This window comes from Cupressus sempervirens, chromosome 1 (assembly GCF_028749045.1).
Source record: "Cupressus sempervirens isolate cs-2001-9-10 chromosome 1, ASM2874904v1, whole genome shotgun sequence".
Taxonomy (NCBI): Eukaryota; Viridiplantae; Streptophyta; class Pinopsida; order Cupressales; family Cupressaceae; genus Cupressus; species Cupressus sempervirens.
This window is the reverse complement of record NC_143118.1, coordinates 283680643-283698293: the sequence shown is the minus strand read 5'-3', so window position 1 is coordinate 283698293 and position 17651 is coordinate 283680643. Positions and strand designations below refer to the sequence as shown.

Genomic DNA, 17651 nt, shown 5'->3' with positions numbered 1-17651 from the left:
ATAATTTTTATGACAAAACAAGAGTTAATGGTCTTTATGGATTACATGCACTTTCTATCTATACATATTTAATTGAAATTTCTTACCTATAAGACTAATATTTTGATTATTGCTACTATGATAACAACTCTTAAGAAGGTGGATAGAATTATTGATTTTTATGCAATATATTTTACTTCTGTGTTATTTTCTATTGAAAATTTGAGGTTATAATGGGCAAAATTTTGGATTGTTGTATTAATTATATATTTTTATTCTTGTTGTAATAGATTAGGGTCCCCTCCCTCCAAAATTAATCAAATATGAATCAAGTTAAATTCCACCTTTATAATTTGAAAAAATGTTGACATTACAATAAGCTTGTTTCTACTAAATCATATAAACATTTAGCAATTATTTTGTTGAAAGAACAATGGTTGGTGGTATTGAACTAGAGGACATCTAATTCAATTAGTTATGATGATTTTAGTTGTCTAAATTTCATAAACATTTCATTTAACTTCACAAAATATTTTCTTACCAATTAAACAACTTTGATGAAATATACCAACTGAATTTTAAAATTTGAGAATATACTCTTAATTATAACTGAGTTGATAGGATCATTCCTATGAGACTTGCCACTGGATTTTTCTAATAATCTAGAAGTGTCAGATGCCTGAAAAGAGATATTGTGCCCAAAAATAAATGATGCAGATTGCCAGTTTCATGGTTTTGACTTAATTTTAAAAATGGATATGATTAACTACACATGGAAGATTACAAAATTGATATACTATCATTCCTAAGCCACATTTTGCAGAGCAAACATAGCATTCAGATGATTGTAATACTCTTCAAAATGAAATTAGTAACAAAGACATGGACAACCAGATGAGCATAGTTTATTTCATTTCACATATACAAATGCACTAAAGATATACATGGGAGGATTGTGTCTCCTCTCCAGTCTACAATTATGGTGCAGGTGCACCTAGGATAGGTCATTAGGAAGCCACAAGTTAGCAATAAGAGTCTTGATAAGACCTAGGAGGAATAAAGAGGACCTTGGTATGGGTTCCTCATGCATGTGAAGCACCAATGTAGTACATTTTAGGCAACTAGATGTAATGTTGCATTTGTTGTCAAATAGGGGTAAAAGTGCAAATAATTGATTTAGAGGGCTAGATAAGCATAGAAGGGTAGTTAAGAATGGAAATGGTCTAAACATGGCCTAAATACCTTCCATAGATTATTTTGAGTCATAAGGTATAGTCCTACAAAGTCTAAGATGCAAAAATCCAAAATTTGTCAATTTTGCAAAAATTGCACATTGAGAATTTTGCAAAATTTGCAAATTTTCTTGTCAAAACTTGAAAATGTGGTTAGAAGTCACAAGGTGGTTACCAACAAGCAAGGATTAGTTCAGTTGGTTTGGAAATGATTTTTTAAAGCCATCCAACTCATTTTTGAATGAGAAGGAGTTTTTGAGTTGTACAGAAGCATACAACAGGCAAGGAAATCAATGATAATTTGAATAAAAGATTGAGATTTTGACTAACATGAGATTGAATTAGTGTTTTTTCTTTGGAATGTAGTTTCTAAATTATTCATACTTGTTTTTTTCTTTGGTTAGAAGTTCTTGGCAATCCATTCGTGTTTACAATAAATGTTTTACTAAACTACCTGTTGGTTGGCCAGTACTGGGGTAGACTTGGCAAAATGATGTCTACCAACATTCCCCATGGTTGAAAGTCCATGAAACCTTGATAAATTCTAGTAGAAATCTTGTACATTCTGTAGTAGGAAGGATGGAGCAAGGAGTGAAGGTCCAAGCCATTTCCATGGAAACCCAAGGCGAGATAGAATTGTACTTGGCTAGAAATTGAGCCAAGGAAACCAAATATCTTGCAAGGGTAAAGCATTTTGGTTAGAATGGGTGTTATGGAAGGTTAGATGATATAGTGAAGACACTATGACTACAAGTAGAAGCATTTAAGGCTTCTAGAAAGTGAGGAAAAACATATTTTCTCTTGATTGGTCCTATTTGTTGATAAACCATGGCAAACCCTTAAAAATAGGGTTAGGGCATCTATTAGATGTTGGGAATCTGAAACTTCAAGAATCTTGAAGGATTTTGAAAAGGTTATTTAAATCTAGAGTTTTTTTGGAACCTTTTCGAGGAAATATCCAAGCACAAATCCAAATTTAGTTCATTAGGAGGGCTAATTGAGGGCTACTAGGCCTAATAGGAGTATTTCATGGGTTTGAAGGGATTGTATAAAAACCTAATGAATGAATTTTTGTAAATGGATGGAAAGAAGACTAAGACACCTTAGGAAGAGCCTTCGACCCTTGCAAGATCAATTAAATCATTAAGGAGGCCTAAAATGAAGTTTCAAGCTAGTGTGCAAGCCCGAATAGGTAGGTGAGTCCAAGGAAAAGTTATCTATACTTGATTAGGGTTAACTTGTGTAAGTAGGGGATATCAAGGAGGGTTTATTAACTATCTACACTATCCTATATTAATCCTATCAAATTGGTATTAGAGACCAATTAGTTTTGGGAAATTTCAGTGTATGTTTGACAGTGAAGGGGAATCCTTCATAGGGTCCACCATGGTGACAAATGTAGAGTTGGTTAAGAAGGTTCAAGAACAAGATGAGAAAAACCTAGAGTTCAATGCTAATATGATAGCCTTCAAGAAAACACTTGAGAGAGGAGCTCTCAAGATTGAAGTAGTGATGAATAAGGTCAATCAATAGGAGGAATGTAGCAAGTAGAAGTAGTAGGTGTATAATGAAGAGGAGGCACCCACACCTAATCCTAATATAGTAGAGGAACCATTTCTTAGAGAAATCAAGGCATTGAATTAGAAAGCCTTGGAAGGAGTGACACTTTTTAGTGGGAAGCTAGATGCAGACCATGTCTTAGAATTTCTAGAACACATGGAGAACTACGTCGAAGTGAGAATGTGACTGAAGCTCAAAAGGTGAAAGTAGAAAAGGCAAGGATGAGAGGAGAATCTCTCACATGGTGGAAGTTCACTCAAGATGAACGAGTGAAATATGGAAAGAAACCCTATGAAAATTGGAAGAGTATGGTGAACCAAATTCAACAAACCTACCTTCTTCAAGACTTTGAAGTGCAGTTGCATCCCAAAAGGTAGAATCTCAAACAAAGGGATAATGATGTGGCAAGTTATACTTAAGAGTTTTAGAAAATTTTCCTAAGATCCAATGTAAAAGAGGCTGAAAGCATTAAGATAGCTAAGTATATCAATGGCTTGAGGTGGAACATCCAAGAGGAAATTTAGTTGTGGAATCTTAATACAATGAAAAAGTGTTATCAACTAGCCTTTAAGGTAGAGGAGAAGGTGAAGAAGAAGCAAGACTTTAGCAATAGGAGTAGAGGAAAAGGAAGGGATAAAAGGAGTCAAAGAGGTAACTTTTGTGGTGGAAGAGGCCAAGAATTTAGACCCCAAGGGGATAGTAAACCAAGTGAACAAAGTGGTTCAAGCAGTCCAAGAGGAGCATTTAACCAAAGAGGTAGAGGAAATAATAGCTTTAGGGGAAGAAGTAGCAGTCAAGGCATATGGTCTTCATACTTTTCCACCATGAAGTATTACAACTATAACCAACTAGGGCATCCATCTTATAGGTGTGCAGAGAAGGCTTCTACCTCAGGAGAAAGAGAGGTGGCTTATGCTCAAGAAGATGGTCAAAGAAAGAATGCATTGGAACTCCCTCTTGATTCAAAAGAAGGTGAGAACTTGATGTTCAGAATAACACTAATAAGAAGCCCATAAAGGAGGAGCCAAGCCAAAGGAGATACCTATTTAGGGTAAAATGCAAGGTGTAGAATAAGGTATGTAATCTTATCATTGATTCTAGATCTACTAATAACATAATTTTAGAGGAAGTAGTAGTATATTTAAAACTTCAAAGACTCCTTCATAACAGTTTGTATAGAGTCACATGGCTAAATAAGGGTCAACATGTTGAGGTAAAAGAACAAGCATGGGTTGACTTCAACATTGGTAGGTATAAGGACATAGTTTTATATGATATATTTCCAATAGATGCATGTCATCTCTTTGTAGGGAGGTCATGGCAATATGACAGGGAAGCCCAATATGATGGCAGGAATAATGTTTATAAGTTCAAGAAAGGAGAAGAGTTTTATACCATTCGAGCTTTAATGGAAGGAGAAAACAACCAATTGGTGGGACCTAATGTCCTAATGGTAGGTGAGAAAGAGCTCCTAAACATCATGAAGGAAGGAGAAGGCACATGGTATGCCATAATTGTCAAACCTCAAAATACAAGAAACATACTCAAATCATAGTTGCCTAAAGAAGTGCAGGACCTTCTGAATCAGTTTGAAGACATTGTAAGTGGTGAGAAGCCAACATTGCCACCTAAGAGAGCCATCAGCCATCACATAGACTTCATCCCTAGAGTAAATTTTCCTAATTAAGTAGATTCTAAGATGACACCTATCCAACATGAGGAGATAGCCAAACAAGTGCAATAATTTTTGAACCATGGATTGATAAGGAAGAGTGCGAGCCCATGTGTAGTGCCAACTATTTTAGTGCCAAAGAAGGGAGGTACTTGGAGAATGTGTATAGATTCAAGGGAAATTAATAAGATAACAATTAGGTACAAATTCCCAATCCCAAGAATTGAAGACTTACTTGATTGTTTAGGCAATGCAAAGTACTTTACCAAAATTGACTTAAAGAGTGGACATCATCAAATAAGGATTAAGGAGGGAGATGAGTGGAAAACAACTTTTAAGACTACTGAAGGGTTGTATGAGTGGCTAGTGATGTCCTTTGGTTTGTCAAATTCCCCCTCCACATTCATGAGCCTCATGAATGAAGTTTTTGCTGATTAATTGGGTAAGTTTGTTGTAATTTACCATGATGATATCTTGATTTTTAGTAGCACAGAAGGAGAACATTTAAGGCATTTGAATTTGGTTTTGAAAAGGTTGTCTGATGCTAAGCTCACCATAATTCTTGAGAAATGTGACTTCATGGAGGAAGAGTTGGTCTACTTGGGTTTTTGTTATCTCACAAGGGTAGCTCAAGATAGATCCTAGCAAGGTGGAGGCCATACTTAGTTGGCCAATGCCTAAGGTTTCCTCAGAGGTAAGGAGCTTCCATGGTTTAGCACAAATTTAAGGAAATTTCATTAAGTAGTTTAGCCATACTTGTGCACCATTGTTGGAGACCATTAAAGGCGGGATTAGAGCCAAATTCAAGTGGACTGATGAAGCCACTAGGAACTTTGAACTGTTGAAGCAACGATTGCCACTCAACCCATTTTAGTTTTGCCTAGTTTTGAGACGTTGTTTTATGTTGAATGTGATTTCAATAACCTTTCCATTGGAGCAATCCTTAGCCAAGAGGGTAAGCCAATTTCATTTTATAGTGAAAAGTTGAATGAAGCTAGGAGGAAGTATTCTTCTTATGACCTTGAGATGTATGCCTTGGTCCAAGACTTGAGGAAATGGAGGCATAACCTATTGCCTAAAGCATTTGTCATATTTTTTGATAATTAGACCTTGAGCTTTCTAAACTCCTAGGAAAAGCTAAGCCACAAGCACATGAAGTGGGTGGAATAAATCTAGGCCTATACCTTCACCATCAAGCATTAGAAAAAGGAATTGCAAACAAAGTTGTAGATGCACTTAGCCGTAGGTTGCTGACTATACAAGAAATTGAAATTAGGAGTGTGGGGATTGAGAACTTAAGGAGTTGCACCCTGATGATCCAAACTTTTCCAAGCTCTATCAAGTGTGTATTGATTACACTAACCATTTTCATCATGACTTTTTTTTATCTTACCTTGTGGGAAAGCCTCTTGTTCAAAGGAAATCAACTATGTGTCCCAAGCGTATCCATCAAAGAAAAATTGATTCAAGAGAAGTATAATGGTGCTTTGAGTGGGCATTTTGGAGTGCATAAGACAGTTGATTTTGTCCAAAGGTTCTACTACTGGCCTACCTTGAGCAGGGATGTGAAGAGATATGTTGAATGTTGCATAGTTTGTTAGAAAGCCAAGGGAGTTGCCACCAATGCAAGATTATACCAACCACTGCCCATTCCCTAGAGACCTTGGCAATGTTTGAGCATGGACTTTATGGTGGGGATACCTAAAACCAAGCAGGGTTTTGCCAATGTTTTTGTCATTGTAGACAGGTTCAACAAAATGGCTCACTTTATGTCATGTAAAACCACTCATGATGCATGTGCCATTGCTAATTTTTTCTTTAGGGAAGTAGTAAGGATACATGGAATACCTCTTAGCATTGTGTTTGATAGGGACACTAAGTTTATGAGTCATTTTGGAAGACTCTATTGCACAAGTTGGGGACAAACCTCTCATTTCGGTCTGCCTACCATCCTCAAATGGATGGGAAGATAGAAGTGGTTAATAAGAGCTTGGAAAACCTTTTAAGGTTCTTGATCAAGGAGTATGTTTAGAGTTCTAGGTGTATGCTCCCTTTTAATTAAATAAAAATCCCACTTAAATATCTCTTTTGATGAAAAAAGGAAATAAAATAAATTCTTTTTATTTAATTTCTCTACACTTAAAAATGTGATCTAAGTGGGATTTATCTTTCCATTTTCTCCTCAACCACTTCTCTTTTCTAATTGGTGGAATCTTGTCTCACATGGATCACCACTTTCTTCTCAACCACTCCTCTTTTCTCATTGGTGGAATTTTGTCTCACATGGATCAAGCTCTATTATCCCATATTGGTTGTGAGAAGCCTCTCACCTCCATAATTTCCTTTATAAGGGAGAGCCCTCTCCTCATGTTAGACACCGATGATTATGCTATCGTTATGCTGCAGGTTTGAAGACCAATTTTTGAAGGAGTTTGAATACAAAAGCTTTTTGTGGAGAACTTCTATTTTCTTTTCTTTTTCTCTCTTGCACCCATCATTGGCTTTTAGCTTAGATCTTGCATTTATAGATTAGATTTTACTTTCATAGATTAGATCTTATTTTCATGGATATTTGAATATTATAAAGGAAATTATGGAGGTGAGAGGCTTCTCACAACCAATATGGGATAATAGAGCTTGATCCATGTGAGACAAAATTCCACCAATGAGAAAAGAGGAGTGGTTGAGAAGAAAGTGGTTATCCATGTGAGACAAGATTCCACCAATTAGAAAAGAGAAGTGGTTGAGGAGAAAATGGAAAGATAAATCCCACTTAGATCACATTTTTAAGTGTAGAGAAATTAAATAAAAATAATTTATTTTATTTCCTTTATTTCCAAAGATCCTTGTCAAGATCAAAGTCTTCCATCTTCTTGTTCTACCACTCCATGTTCCCTTCCACTTTCTACTCTTCCTAAGTCTTCTCAAGCTATAAGTTTTCCTATCAATGAAGTTTCTCCTATTAAAGATGTTTATGTTCATATTGAAAATCCCGATGCTCACTCTAAAGATGTTGATGTCCTTGATTGTCATATAGATGTTAATGAACTTATTGATTATCCTTTTGCATCTTCCGCATCCATCCTTGGACCTCCCCCACCAATACTAAATCCTTCACATTTTCCTTCCATCTTGGGTCCTTATGTCCCTTCACTTTCCCCTCCCAATTCTCCTAGTTCTTCATCCATTTTGGGTCCTTATGTCCCTCCCTCTCCTATCTTTCCTCAAGATCAACATAGATGCATATCCTTGAATCCTTTTCATCCACCCACTCACCTAAATTAGTCATATCATCCTTCTTCTTCCACAAGTCCCAAGTCTTTTGGAAGTAACTTGAATGTTCAATACAAGAAAAAGAAGCAATTCAAGAATCCATATAAAAAACACCACCATGTCTCCTCTAATTGACATGGGGGCATAAAGTCAAAAGAGATATCTAAGAAAAAAATTACAAGACAAGTATGGGTTCCAAAATCCATCATTGAAGATATTATCTCTAAATCATCAAAAAGAAATGAAAAGAAGCCTAAGACTATATGGATTCCAAAATCTCTCTTGAGAGAGTCTAATGTTGAACAACAATTAAATTTGACATTCAAGCTTCCAAAGAATTTCGCTTCATCTTCTTCCAAAAGCATTTTTCGATTCCATGTGCCTAAACTGCAACCTTTTCTATCCACTCACCATATTCCTTCACATATTCCTTCATTCACATTTTCTCCATCCTTTCGCCACCCTTCAAGGTGTGTGTTGACGTTGATCTTGCCTTCATTTCCATTTTTCAATCTCACTCACTTCGCATAAAGCCATATCCTCCATTTTTGTCTCCCATCTTCCTTTCCCTATTAGCATCTTTGAGCATATCATTTGAATTCCTTTGTATATCATGGTTTAAACATTCAAAGAGCATTATCTCAAAAGCTTGACTTCTTCCAAAAAAAAATTGAAAAAGATTGAAAAAAAAAAGAAAGAAAAAAAATGAAAATTTTGAAAATGTGCCTTGGTGAAAACCTGGTAATCAGGCACCTTGGTAGCAAAAGTAAAGAGAAATAAATTCATCCTATGGTGAAAACCACTCCCTTGTGGTGCCTTGGATAAGTACCATGATGAAAACCTAACAATTAGGCATCATGCGTAGTTCTTCTACATCTTTCATTCATTTCATCTTCTCTCTTTGATCTTGACAATGTTGACCTATAGACAAACATTTGGCTATCTTGTGAGATATCTTATGATGATCTTGTTTTCATTCCTTTCATGTTTAGCCTTCATATCTATTTTCCTCCATTCATTCTAGTCTTTTGCTACCCTTTTCCCATTTACCCCTTTGGTCTTGATCTAATAAAATAGAGTAAAATATGATGCTATAAAGTCTCTTGACATGTCTACTTCTTTGGATTGCATCTTTCCCACTTTTACATTATGCTTTCTTGAATTATCCTATACTAGCCTTTCATTTCTTGTCCAAATGTTCTTTACATGACAAATTTTCCCTAGCTTGGGTACTCTTGAGGAGTCAACCTTTGAAGATCACTTTCACTTGCTTCATACACTCCTTGCTTATCCATAATATCCATTAGCTTATCGCTTCATCATGTCCTCCACCTTGTTAGACATTGGGACTGCACGATGTGATCTTGCTTGAGAGTTTGATGCCCATTCTATCTAGGGGCATCTTTGTACATATTTATTGATCCTGAAAAAAATTCAAAAAAAATGATATATTGTAAAAATTCTAAAAATTGAAAAATGTCCTGAAAAAATGATCATCTTAGTGACAACCTAGCAAAAGGCACTTTGATGTATCTTCAAAAAAATTATATATTCCAAAAATACAAAAAAAAAAAAGATTCAAAAATTCAAAAAAATAGAAAAAGTGCCTTGGTGAAAACCTGGAAACAGACGCCTTGGTAGAAAAAATACAAAAAAAATAAAAATTATAAAAAGTCCTGAAAAAAAAAAAAAATAAATAAATAAAATCCAAGTGGTGAAAACCTGGAAACGGGCACTACTTGAGGCCTTTGCACCCCTGTTTCTTAGCACATGTCCTCAACACTTAGCCTTTCTCCACCATGCCTTGTCCTTGTTACCTTGGTTTGGAATTGGTCTTTGTGTAGGGGGCATAACTATGTTAGCTTTGGTTTCTTAGATGTGTGAGTCTTTAGGACACCTCACAAATGGTGTTTTTCAACACCCATTGACATCGAGTGTTTTTCAACACTTATTGGTTTGGTCTTACCCAGTATCATCATGTGATCTTACCTTCTTGCAAGCATTTGATCCTTGTCCTCAGAACTCAGTATCAGTTAACACACTTAAATTTTTAAACGCAACACTTAATGCTTGACTTATGTCATGATTTTTTTCTCTGTATACTAACTGTTATTGATTTTTGTTGAGTGTCTTTGTCTGATAAGTCTCTCCATGATGCATCGCTAGAAGACTTGAGGCATGAGACATGTTTTTATTTATTTTTATTTTTTTTCTTGTGGGTGTGGTCTTGAACTCTAGAGTGTCTTTTTTTGTCCCCTTGAAACACTTAGGAGATTTGAGACATCATCCTTGATTGTTTTTGCACAACCATTCTTATAGTCATCTTGGCATCTATGCCTTGATGCGAGCATAGTTTTTCTATATTAAATTGGGTAAGCTCACATCGAAGTCATCTTGACCTTTATGTCTTTGATGCTTATGTTAGAATCTTTCCACATTTCAATCCAATATAAATCGCATTCATATCTTCATAGTTGCATTTGTAACTAGTGATGATTGTATGATTTTTCGATGTCTGTTAATAATGACCCAATAATGAAAATAAGTTCTTTTACATTCTCTAATGAATGATGAACACAAAATCCTATGTTACAGTTGCTCTTTTGCAAGTACACCATTGCATTTCATGTAGCTTGCATTATTAGACTTCATGTTAGTTTGCATTTTTAGATTGCATTATGAGTTTGAGAGGGTTCTCCTTTCATCTTTATTGTGGACATTTAATCAATTGTGGTCGCATTTTGATCTTCATTTCCTTATTTTCTTTCGTGATCTCAATCAAAATTTCTATCTTAAACAGTTGATTGATTTTTTGGAGCATTTTCTTTTCTTATTTCTATTTCTTTCCATATCTTTCAAACTTCTATCTTCCATTTTCTTTTTCCCCACTTCTTTTCTTCTAAATCACCTTTGGGGCATAATATTTCATGCTTGATGATCTACCTTGGTTCTATGATTCTTATATCTTTCATCTTACATCAAGAACCTTATCTTTTGTTCGATTTGATCAAATTTATCAATTTGTTGTTTCTCCTCTATCTCATTTTGATTTCGATCACGAGGGGGCAGTAATTATCAATTTCAATCCTTGATTCAGTTTTATCAATTTTATCCTCGACTTTTTCAAGTTAAAATTTATTTGTATTCTTTGTCCTGATGTGTTTCCGAGTCGACCACACATCTGGGTTGTTTTGTGATCCCAAATTGACCTCACACTTCAATTTCTTTCTTTGACTACATATGTTCCCAAATCGATCACACATTAGTCAAAGAGGGGCAAATGTATGCACCCAAAAATGGTCGCCTAGACTATGGGCCCCCATTATTCAATTTATCAAATTTTCTGAATCAATGGTTTGTAATATTTTATTAAATCAATTCAAATCAATTTCCTTGATCAAATTCGATTTATTTCATTTCTAAGATTGATCATTTTATTCCAAGTCTTATTTAATTAAAAGAAAATCTTCTCTTTTAATTAAATAAAATAAAATCCCCATTTAATTAAAAGAAAACCTCTCTTTTAATTAAACAGTTCATCCACATTTAATTAATTAAGAGAAAAACCTCTCTTTTAATTTAATTAAATATCTTCTATTTAATTAAAAAGAACTTGCTCCCTTTTAATTAAATAAAAATCCCACTTAAATATCTCTTTTGATGAAAAAAGGAAATAAAATAAATTCTTTTTATTTAATTTCTCTACACTTAAAAATGTGATCTAAGTGGGATTTATCTTTCCATTTTCTCCTCAACCACTTCTCTTTTCTAATTGGTGGAATCTTGTCTCACATGGATCACCACTTTCTTCTCAACCACTCCTCTTTTCTCATTGGTGGAATTTTGTCTCACATGGATCAAGCTCTATTATCCCATATTGGTTGTGAGAAGCCTCTCACCTCCATAATTTCCTTTATAAGGGAGAGCCCTCTCCTCATGTTAGACACCGATGATTATGCTATCGTTATGCTACAGGTTTGAAGACCAATTTTTGAAGGAGTTTTAATACAAAAGCTTTTTCTGGAGAACTTCTATTTTCTTGTCTTTTTCTCTCTTGCACCAATCATGGGCTTTTAGCTTAGATCTTGCATTTATAGATTAGATTTTGCTCTCATAGATTAGATCTTATTTTCATGCATATTTGAAGATCATGGAGACTAGCATTCTTGCTTTTCCTCTTTGAATCTCTCATCTCATGGTGTACTTGCATGGGCACAAAAATAGGTCAAACTGAGGGCCTCCATTACAAATCCTTGCACTCTATGAGTAGAGAGCTATGGATCGATTTTTGAGGGCTCATTCTTGAGTTTTCTTACATGTAATGATTCATAGAAGTGTGACAACATTTTAGCACACACTAGGACCATATCATTGCACAAGTAGAGTATGTCTACAATGATATGATAAAAAGATCTATTGGGAAGAGGCCTTTTGAAATGGTTTATGGAGTGCATCCTAGGGGAATTTTTGAACTAAGCGATATGAAAGTAGGTGCAAAGGTCAGTGGAGTGGATGAAGACTTTTCTCTTTCCATGAAAGAGATTCATGATATGGTTAAACACACCTTGGAGCAGAACACAATGAAGATGAAGCAATGAGAAGATACAAGGAAGAGAGATGTTCAATTTGTAGTTGGGTATTATGTCATGGTTCACCTTAACAAGAATAATCTATCTAAAGGAGAATATAACAAGTTGCATATGAGGAAGGTGGGCCCATGTAATGTTTTGGCCCAGTATGGAGCCAATGCTTACCAAGTTGATCTACTAATGGATATGGGAATATCCACTACTTTCAATGTTGCAGGTTTGGTAACCTACAAGGGTCCTATTCTATCTTCCATTCTAGAAGAGGATGTAGACCTTCAAGCCATTGTAACACATAATTTTCCTTAGTCATCTATAAGTAAGCCACAAGCTGAGAAGATTTTGAGTTCTAAAGTGAGCAAGGTGACTAGGAACAAAACCTACATGAAATATCTTGTGAAGTGGATGGGAAAGCTAGATAGTGAAGCCACTTGGGTTGCTGAAACTAACTTCCAGAAGAAGAGCATTGACCTTTCCTTGACTCCCTCTTAAAGTCCTAGAAGGACTTTCAACTCATTAGGGGAGTATGGTGCAAGAGCACCTAGTGTACATTATTAGGAAGAAATAAGTTAGAAATAAGAGTCTTGATAAGACCTATGAGGAATAAATATTTCCTTGGTATGGGGTCCTCATTCATGTGAAGCACCAATGTAGTGCATCTTAGGCAACTAGATGTAATGTTGCATTTGTGGTCAATTAGGGGAAAAAGTGCAAATAATTGATTTGGAGGGCTAAACAAGCATAGAAGGGTATTTAGGAATGTAAATGGTCTAAACATGACCTAAATACCTTCCATGGATTATTTGGATTCATAAGGTATAGTCCTAGTAGGTCCAAGATGTAAAAATGCAAAAAAGTCAATTTTGCAAAAATTGCACATTGACAATTTTGCAAAAAATGTAATTTCTCTTGTCAAAAGTTACAAATGTGTTTACAAGTCATTAGATGGTTACCAATGAGAAGGATTTGATTCATTTGGTTTCGAAATGATTTTTTAAAGCCATCTAAGTCACTTTTGTATGGGTGGGAATTTTTGAGTTGTACGGAAGCATACAACAAGCAAGGAAATCAATGACAGTTTAAATGAAAGATTGAGATTTTGACTGACATGAGATTGAATCATTCTTTTTTCTTTGGAATATAGTTTCTCCATTATTCATACTTTTTTTTTTTTTTTTAAATAATTTCTTGGAAATCCATTAGTGTTTACAATAAATGTTTTACTAAGCTACCCGTTTGCTAGCCAGTACTGGGGCAGACTTGGCAAAATGATGTCTGCCAGCATTCCCCATCATTGAAACTCCATGAAACCTTGAAAAATTCTATTAGAAATATTTTACATTGCATAGTAGGAAGGATGGAGCAAGGAGTGAAGGGCCAAACTATTTCTTTGGAAGCCCTGGGTGAGGCAAAATTGTACTCGACGAGAAATTGTGCCAAGAAAACTAGATTTCCTATAAGGGTAAAGTATTTTGGTTAGAATGGGTGTTATGGAAGGTTAGAGGATACATTGAAGATACTGTGACTATAGGGAGAAGCACTGAAGGCTTCTAAAAAATGAGGAAAAGCATATTTTCTCTTAACTGGTCCTATTTGTTGATAAACCCTGGCAAACCTTTAAAGACAGGGTTAAGGCATCTATTAGATGTTGGAAATTAGAGACCTCAATAATATTGAAGGGCTTTGAAAAGGGTATTTCAATATGGAGTTTTTTTGGAATATTTTTTAGGAAAGATTTGTACATATCCAAATTTAGTCCATTAGGAGGGTTAATTGAGGGCTACTAGGCCTAATAGGAGTTTTTCATGGGTTTGAAGGGATCATATAAAAACCTAATGAATGGATTATGGGAAATGGATGTAAATAAGGCTAAGAAACCTTAGGAAGAGCCTCCAACCCTTGAAAGATCAAGTAAATTATTAAGGAGGCCTAAAATAAAATTTCAAGCTAGTGTGCAAGCCTGAATAGTTAGGTGAGTCCAAGGAAAAGTTATCTCTAACTGATTAGGGTTAACTTGTGTAAGTAGGAGATATCAAGGAGGCTTTATCAACTATATGCACTATCCTAAACTAATCCTATCAAACTAAAAGAATATAATCCAAGAAACCATTAAACATTTATTAATCCTTGTGGTTTTTTGATAATAACTTACAATGACTTTCATACTTGTCTTGAAATACAAAATAGAGAGCCTGAGTGGCATGGTTTAAACTAAAAGATAAGGACATTTTGGATAGATACAAAATTGAATCTACAACCTCTACAATAGTCCCTCTAACCAAATTATCTATTTCTCAAATCTTTGTAAATTAGAGGGATGAACATGTGATCTTTCTTTCAGTGCTTCAACATGGATCATAAAAAATAAAATCTTATTATATTATGTGCATAGTAAACATGCAACATGTCATCAAAATTAACTTTACACATAAATTATTTATGAAATGTCAAACATGAAATCACTTCTATTAGGGTCAGCTTCTCCTTCATAGATGATCTTTTGGCCCCAACTGATGATTGAACCGTGAATGCTATGAATGTACGTAAAAGAGTCATATCAGTTATTATATTATCTTTGATGTCATGTCTTAGTTGATTAGACATTATGACAGAGTAGATAGTATTGTATTAAATGGACACTTCAATGAGTTGGACAGTGATAGTGCAATGTTGGTTTGAATGTTTTACGATAATGTAATCTTGTAATATAATAAGCTATACAAGCTACACCGAGTGACAAGGTTAAAGATGGAAGATAGTGTTCATCGAGTGACTATAGTTGTCAATGAGCATTTGGTAAAGCAAGTAAAAGTTTAGTGTTACCTAAGTGAGTTTAGTATTGATTGAGTGATGTTTTACTCGAGTGAAATGTTATGTTCATCAAGTAAAAACAAGAAGAACAAGTTTGTAAAGATGTAATCTGAGGCCAACTTTTGGTGTAAATAAATTATAAATTTTTATGTTAAAATAATTTAATAATATGTTTTAATCCTTTCTCCTTCTCTTCTTTTGAATGCAACCTAATCATGGATCACATAGTGTGATCCAAAATATTGATGTTAAAAATTATTCAAACAATCAAATCTAGAAAATAAATAACAACACTGATGGATTGTGGAAATTTGATAGCTCTAATATGTTTTAAATACTATATTAACTAATATAAATATTTTTATATTAAAAATTTTTAATATTTATATTTAATAAAAAATTAAATTAAGCATTAACTAATAGAAAAGTCATCTCTTATACAAGACCCTAAAATGACATGAAAATACTATAAATTAGAAAAGATATATCAGTTATAAATTAGTTACAATTTTCCCAAATTTTTATATAAAAAGTCATTTTGTATTTTACTTAAATTGTATATTTGCAATTAATGGAAAAATTATAATGTTTCTTAATTTTGAAAAGCTCATAAATTATATAGGATAATACCATTATATTAAATATATTATTTGACAATTATAATTTTATTAATTATTATTCATAATTCATTAAGACTTTGTACATATATATCATATTTATTTTCATTATAATATACATTATCAATAATAATTTAAATAATTTATAAGGCAAGAGCCTATAACGCATCGTTAAATTACGAGCCTCTCATCGGGGATGTCTTGGGTTTGAATCTACTCGCTATTAACACATAATAATAATTAATATTAACAATAATAATAAATAATCAAGGCTTCAGCTGATTACCAAAAAAAAATATATATATTATTTTATAAATTAGTAGATTATTTTTGAGTTGTGGTGTTGATATATTTATATACATGTAGTTCATCTTAGTTTCATTTTCTTAAAGCCAATAGCCAATAGTGGCATGTTGTGATGGTTAAGTTGTTGAGTTGTTATCCTTGCCATCAAGGTTCAAATCTCATGGGGATGAGGTCCTTCGTTTGTGGCCTCATTGGTTCATAGCTCCAGGTCAAAGTGTTTAACCCTCTCTTTTTCTTTTTCTTTTTCTTTTTCTTAATAATTCTTACAATAATTTTAATACAAAAAGTGCATGTGTATAGATAAAATTGAATCAGTATTTTAATGGCAACTGATTCATTGCTCCCCTCTGAGTTACTCCTCTTATATTTCCAACATTAATGTACCTACACATACTAGTAGGGAGTCATTGAGAAGAGAAGACAATTGTAGGTAGACGGGATGAAAACTAACTCTAGAATAGTAACCAATCTCATGAGAACACAAAGATATAGGAAAATAATTGCCAAAACTATAGTCAAATAAATGTGAAAACTATGGTTAAATAAAAATTTGGAGCTTAATACCTTGACAAGGAGACACTCGAGGTTGGGAAAGAAGAAAGCATATTAGACACCAAGATTTGGATTAGAGGTTAGAATCTTGCACTCCTCACACATTCAAGGCCTCATTTCATCCAAGAATTAGAATCCAAGTAGGTCATGTTGCCTTATTTAATTTTGGAAACTTTATAATTCATGAGAAAAGAAATAAAAAATTAATAAACTAATGTTGATTTTGCAAATATCCTTTTATATATTGTGTTTAAATTATGCATGATTACAATCCATGCTTGTCTATGATAGAGTCATTTTGTGGGAGTCATGTGGTATGAAGAGTGCTAGGCATTGAATTCCTTGAATAGGTATGGTTGTGAGGATATCATCCTTGGGTCTCAATCGAGGGGGTACTGGTAAACCCTCCTCCATTCAAACAGGTATCAAAATTCAATTCATAGTCTTCTTTATATATATATTGAGTTCCCTAGAATAAATGTACAGGTATATTGCACATATGCATAGGTATACTGCACGTATGTGCTAGAAATAGATAATATTGAAAGGGGGGATGAATTAGTATTCTACAAACTTTTTCCCACAACTAGATATTATTAATTATTTTGCAACATGCATAAGAAAGTAAACCAATAATATTGAACAATAAATATAACCATACATAAAGAGAACTCATAACATCATTATTTGTTAACTAGGGAAACCCTAGCCAAGGGTAAACCCTGGTAGGGATGATACCCATTGAATGATCCACCAAACAAAAGAATGTAGTTAAGGATATTGACCCTGTTAGGAGTCTACTAAGTACATATAGTGTCTCGAGTCCTTGTTAGAGGACTAGGCCCTGTTAAAAGCCTCAACCCTATTAGGAGTTGGTAGTACAATAAAATGTATGCAAGAAGAGCCCACTTCCTTAACATGCAATATACAATTAAGCTTCTTTACAAAAGTATATATTCATACAATATTGTCTCACTGTTGTACTTCACAATTCGTCTGATCATGCACAAGATTTTGCATTACAAAAGGCTCACATATTGAACATATACGTTCCTTCACAATA

The 17651-nt window shown here is 34.1% G+C and overlaps 1 protein-coding gene across 1 annotated transcript in view; it reads right to left on the bottom strand.

The window, feature by feature from the left end:
• LOC149577199 (alpha pinene synthase, chloroplastic-like) overlaps positions 1 to 13594 on the bottom strand; it is a 100637-nt gene extending 87043 nt beyond the window's left edge. The window contains exon 1 of the mRNA XM_089795849.1: positions 13535 to 13594. Coding sequence (XP_089651975.1) covers positions 13535 to 13594 — 60 coding nt within the window. The remainder of the gene's footprint in view (positions 1 to 13534) is intronic.
• Between the last annotated feature and the right edge of the window lie 4057 nt (positions 13595 to 17651).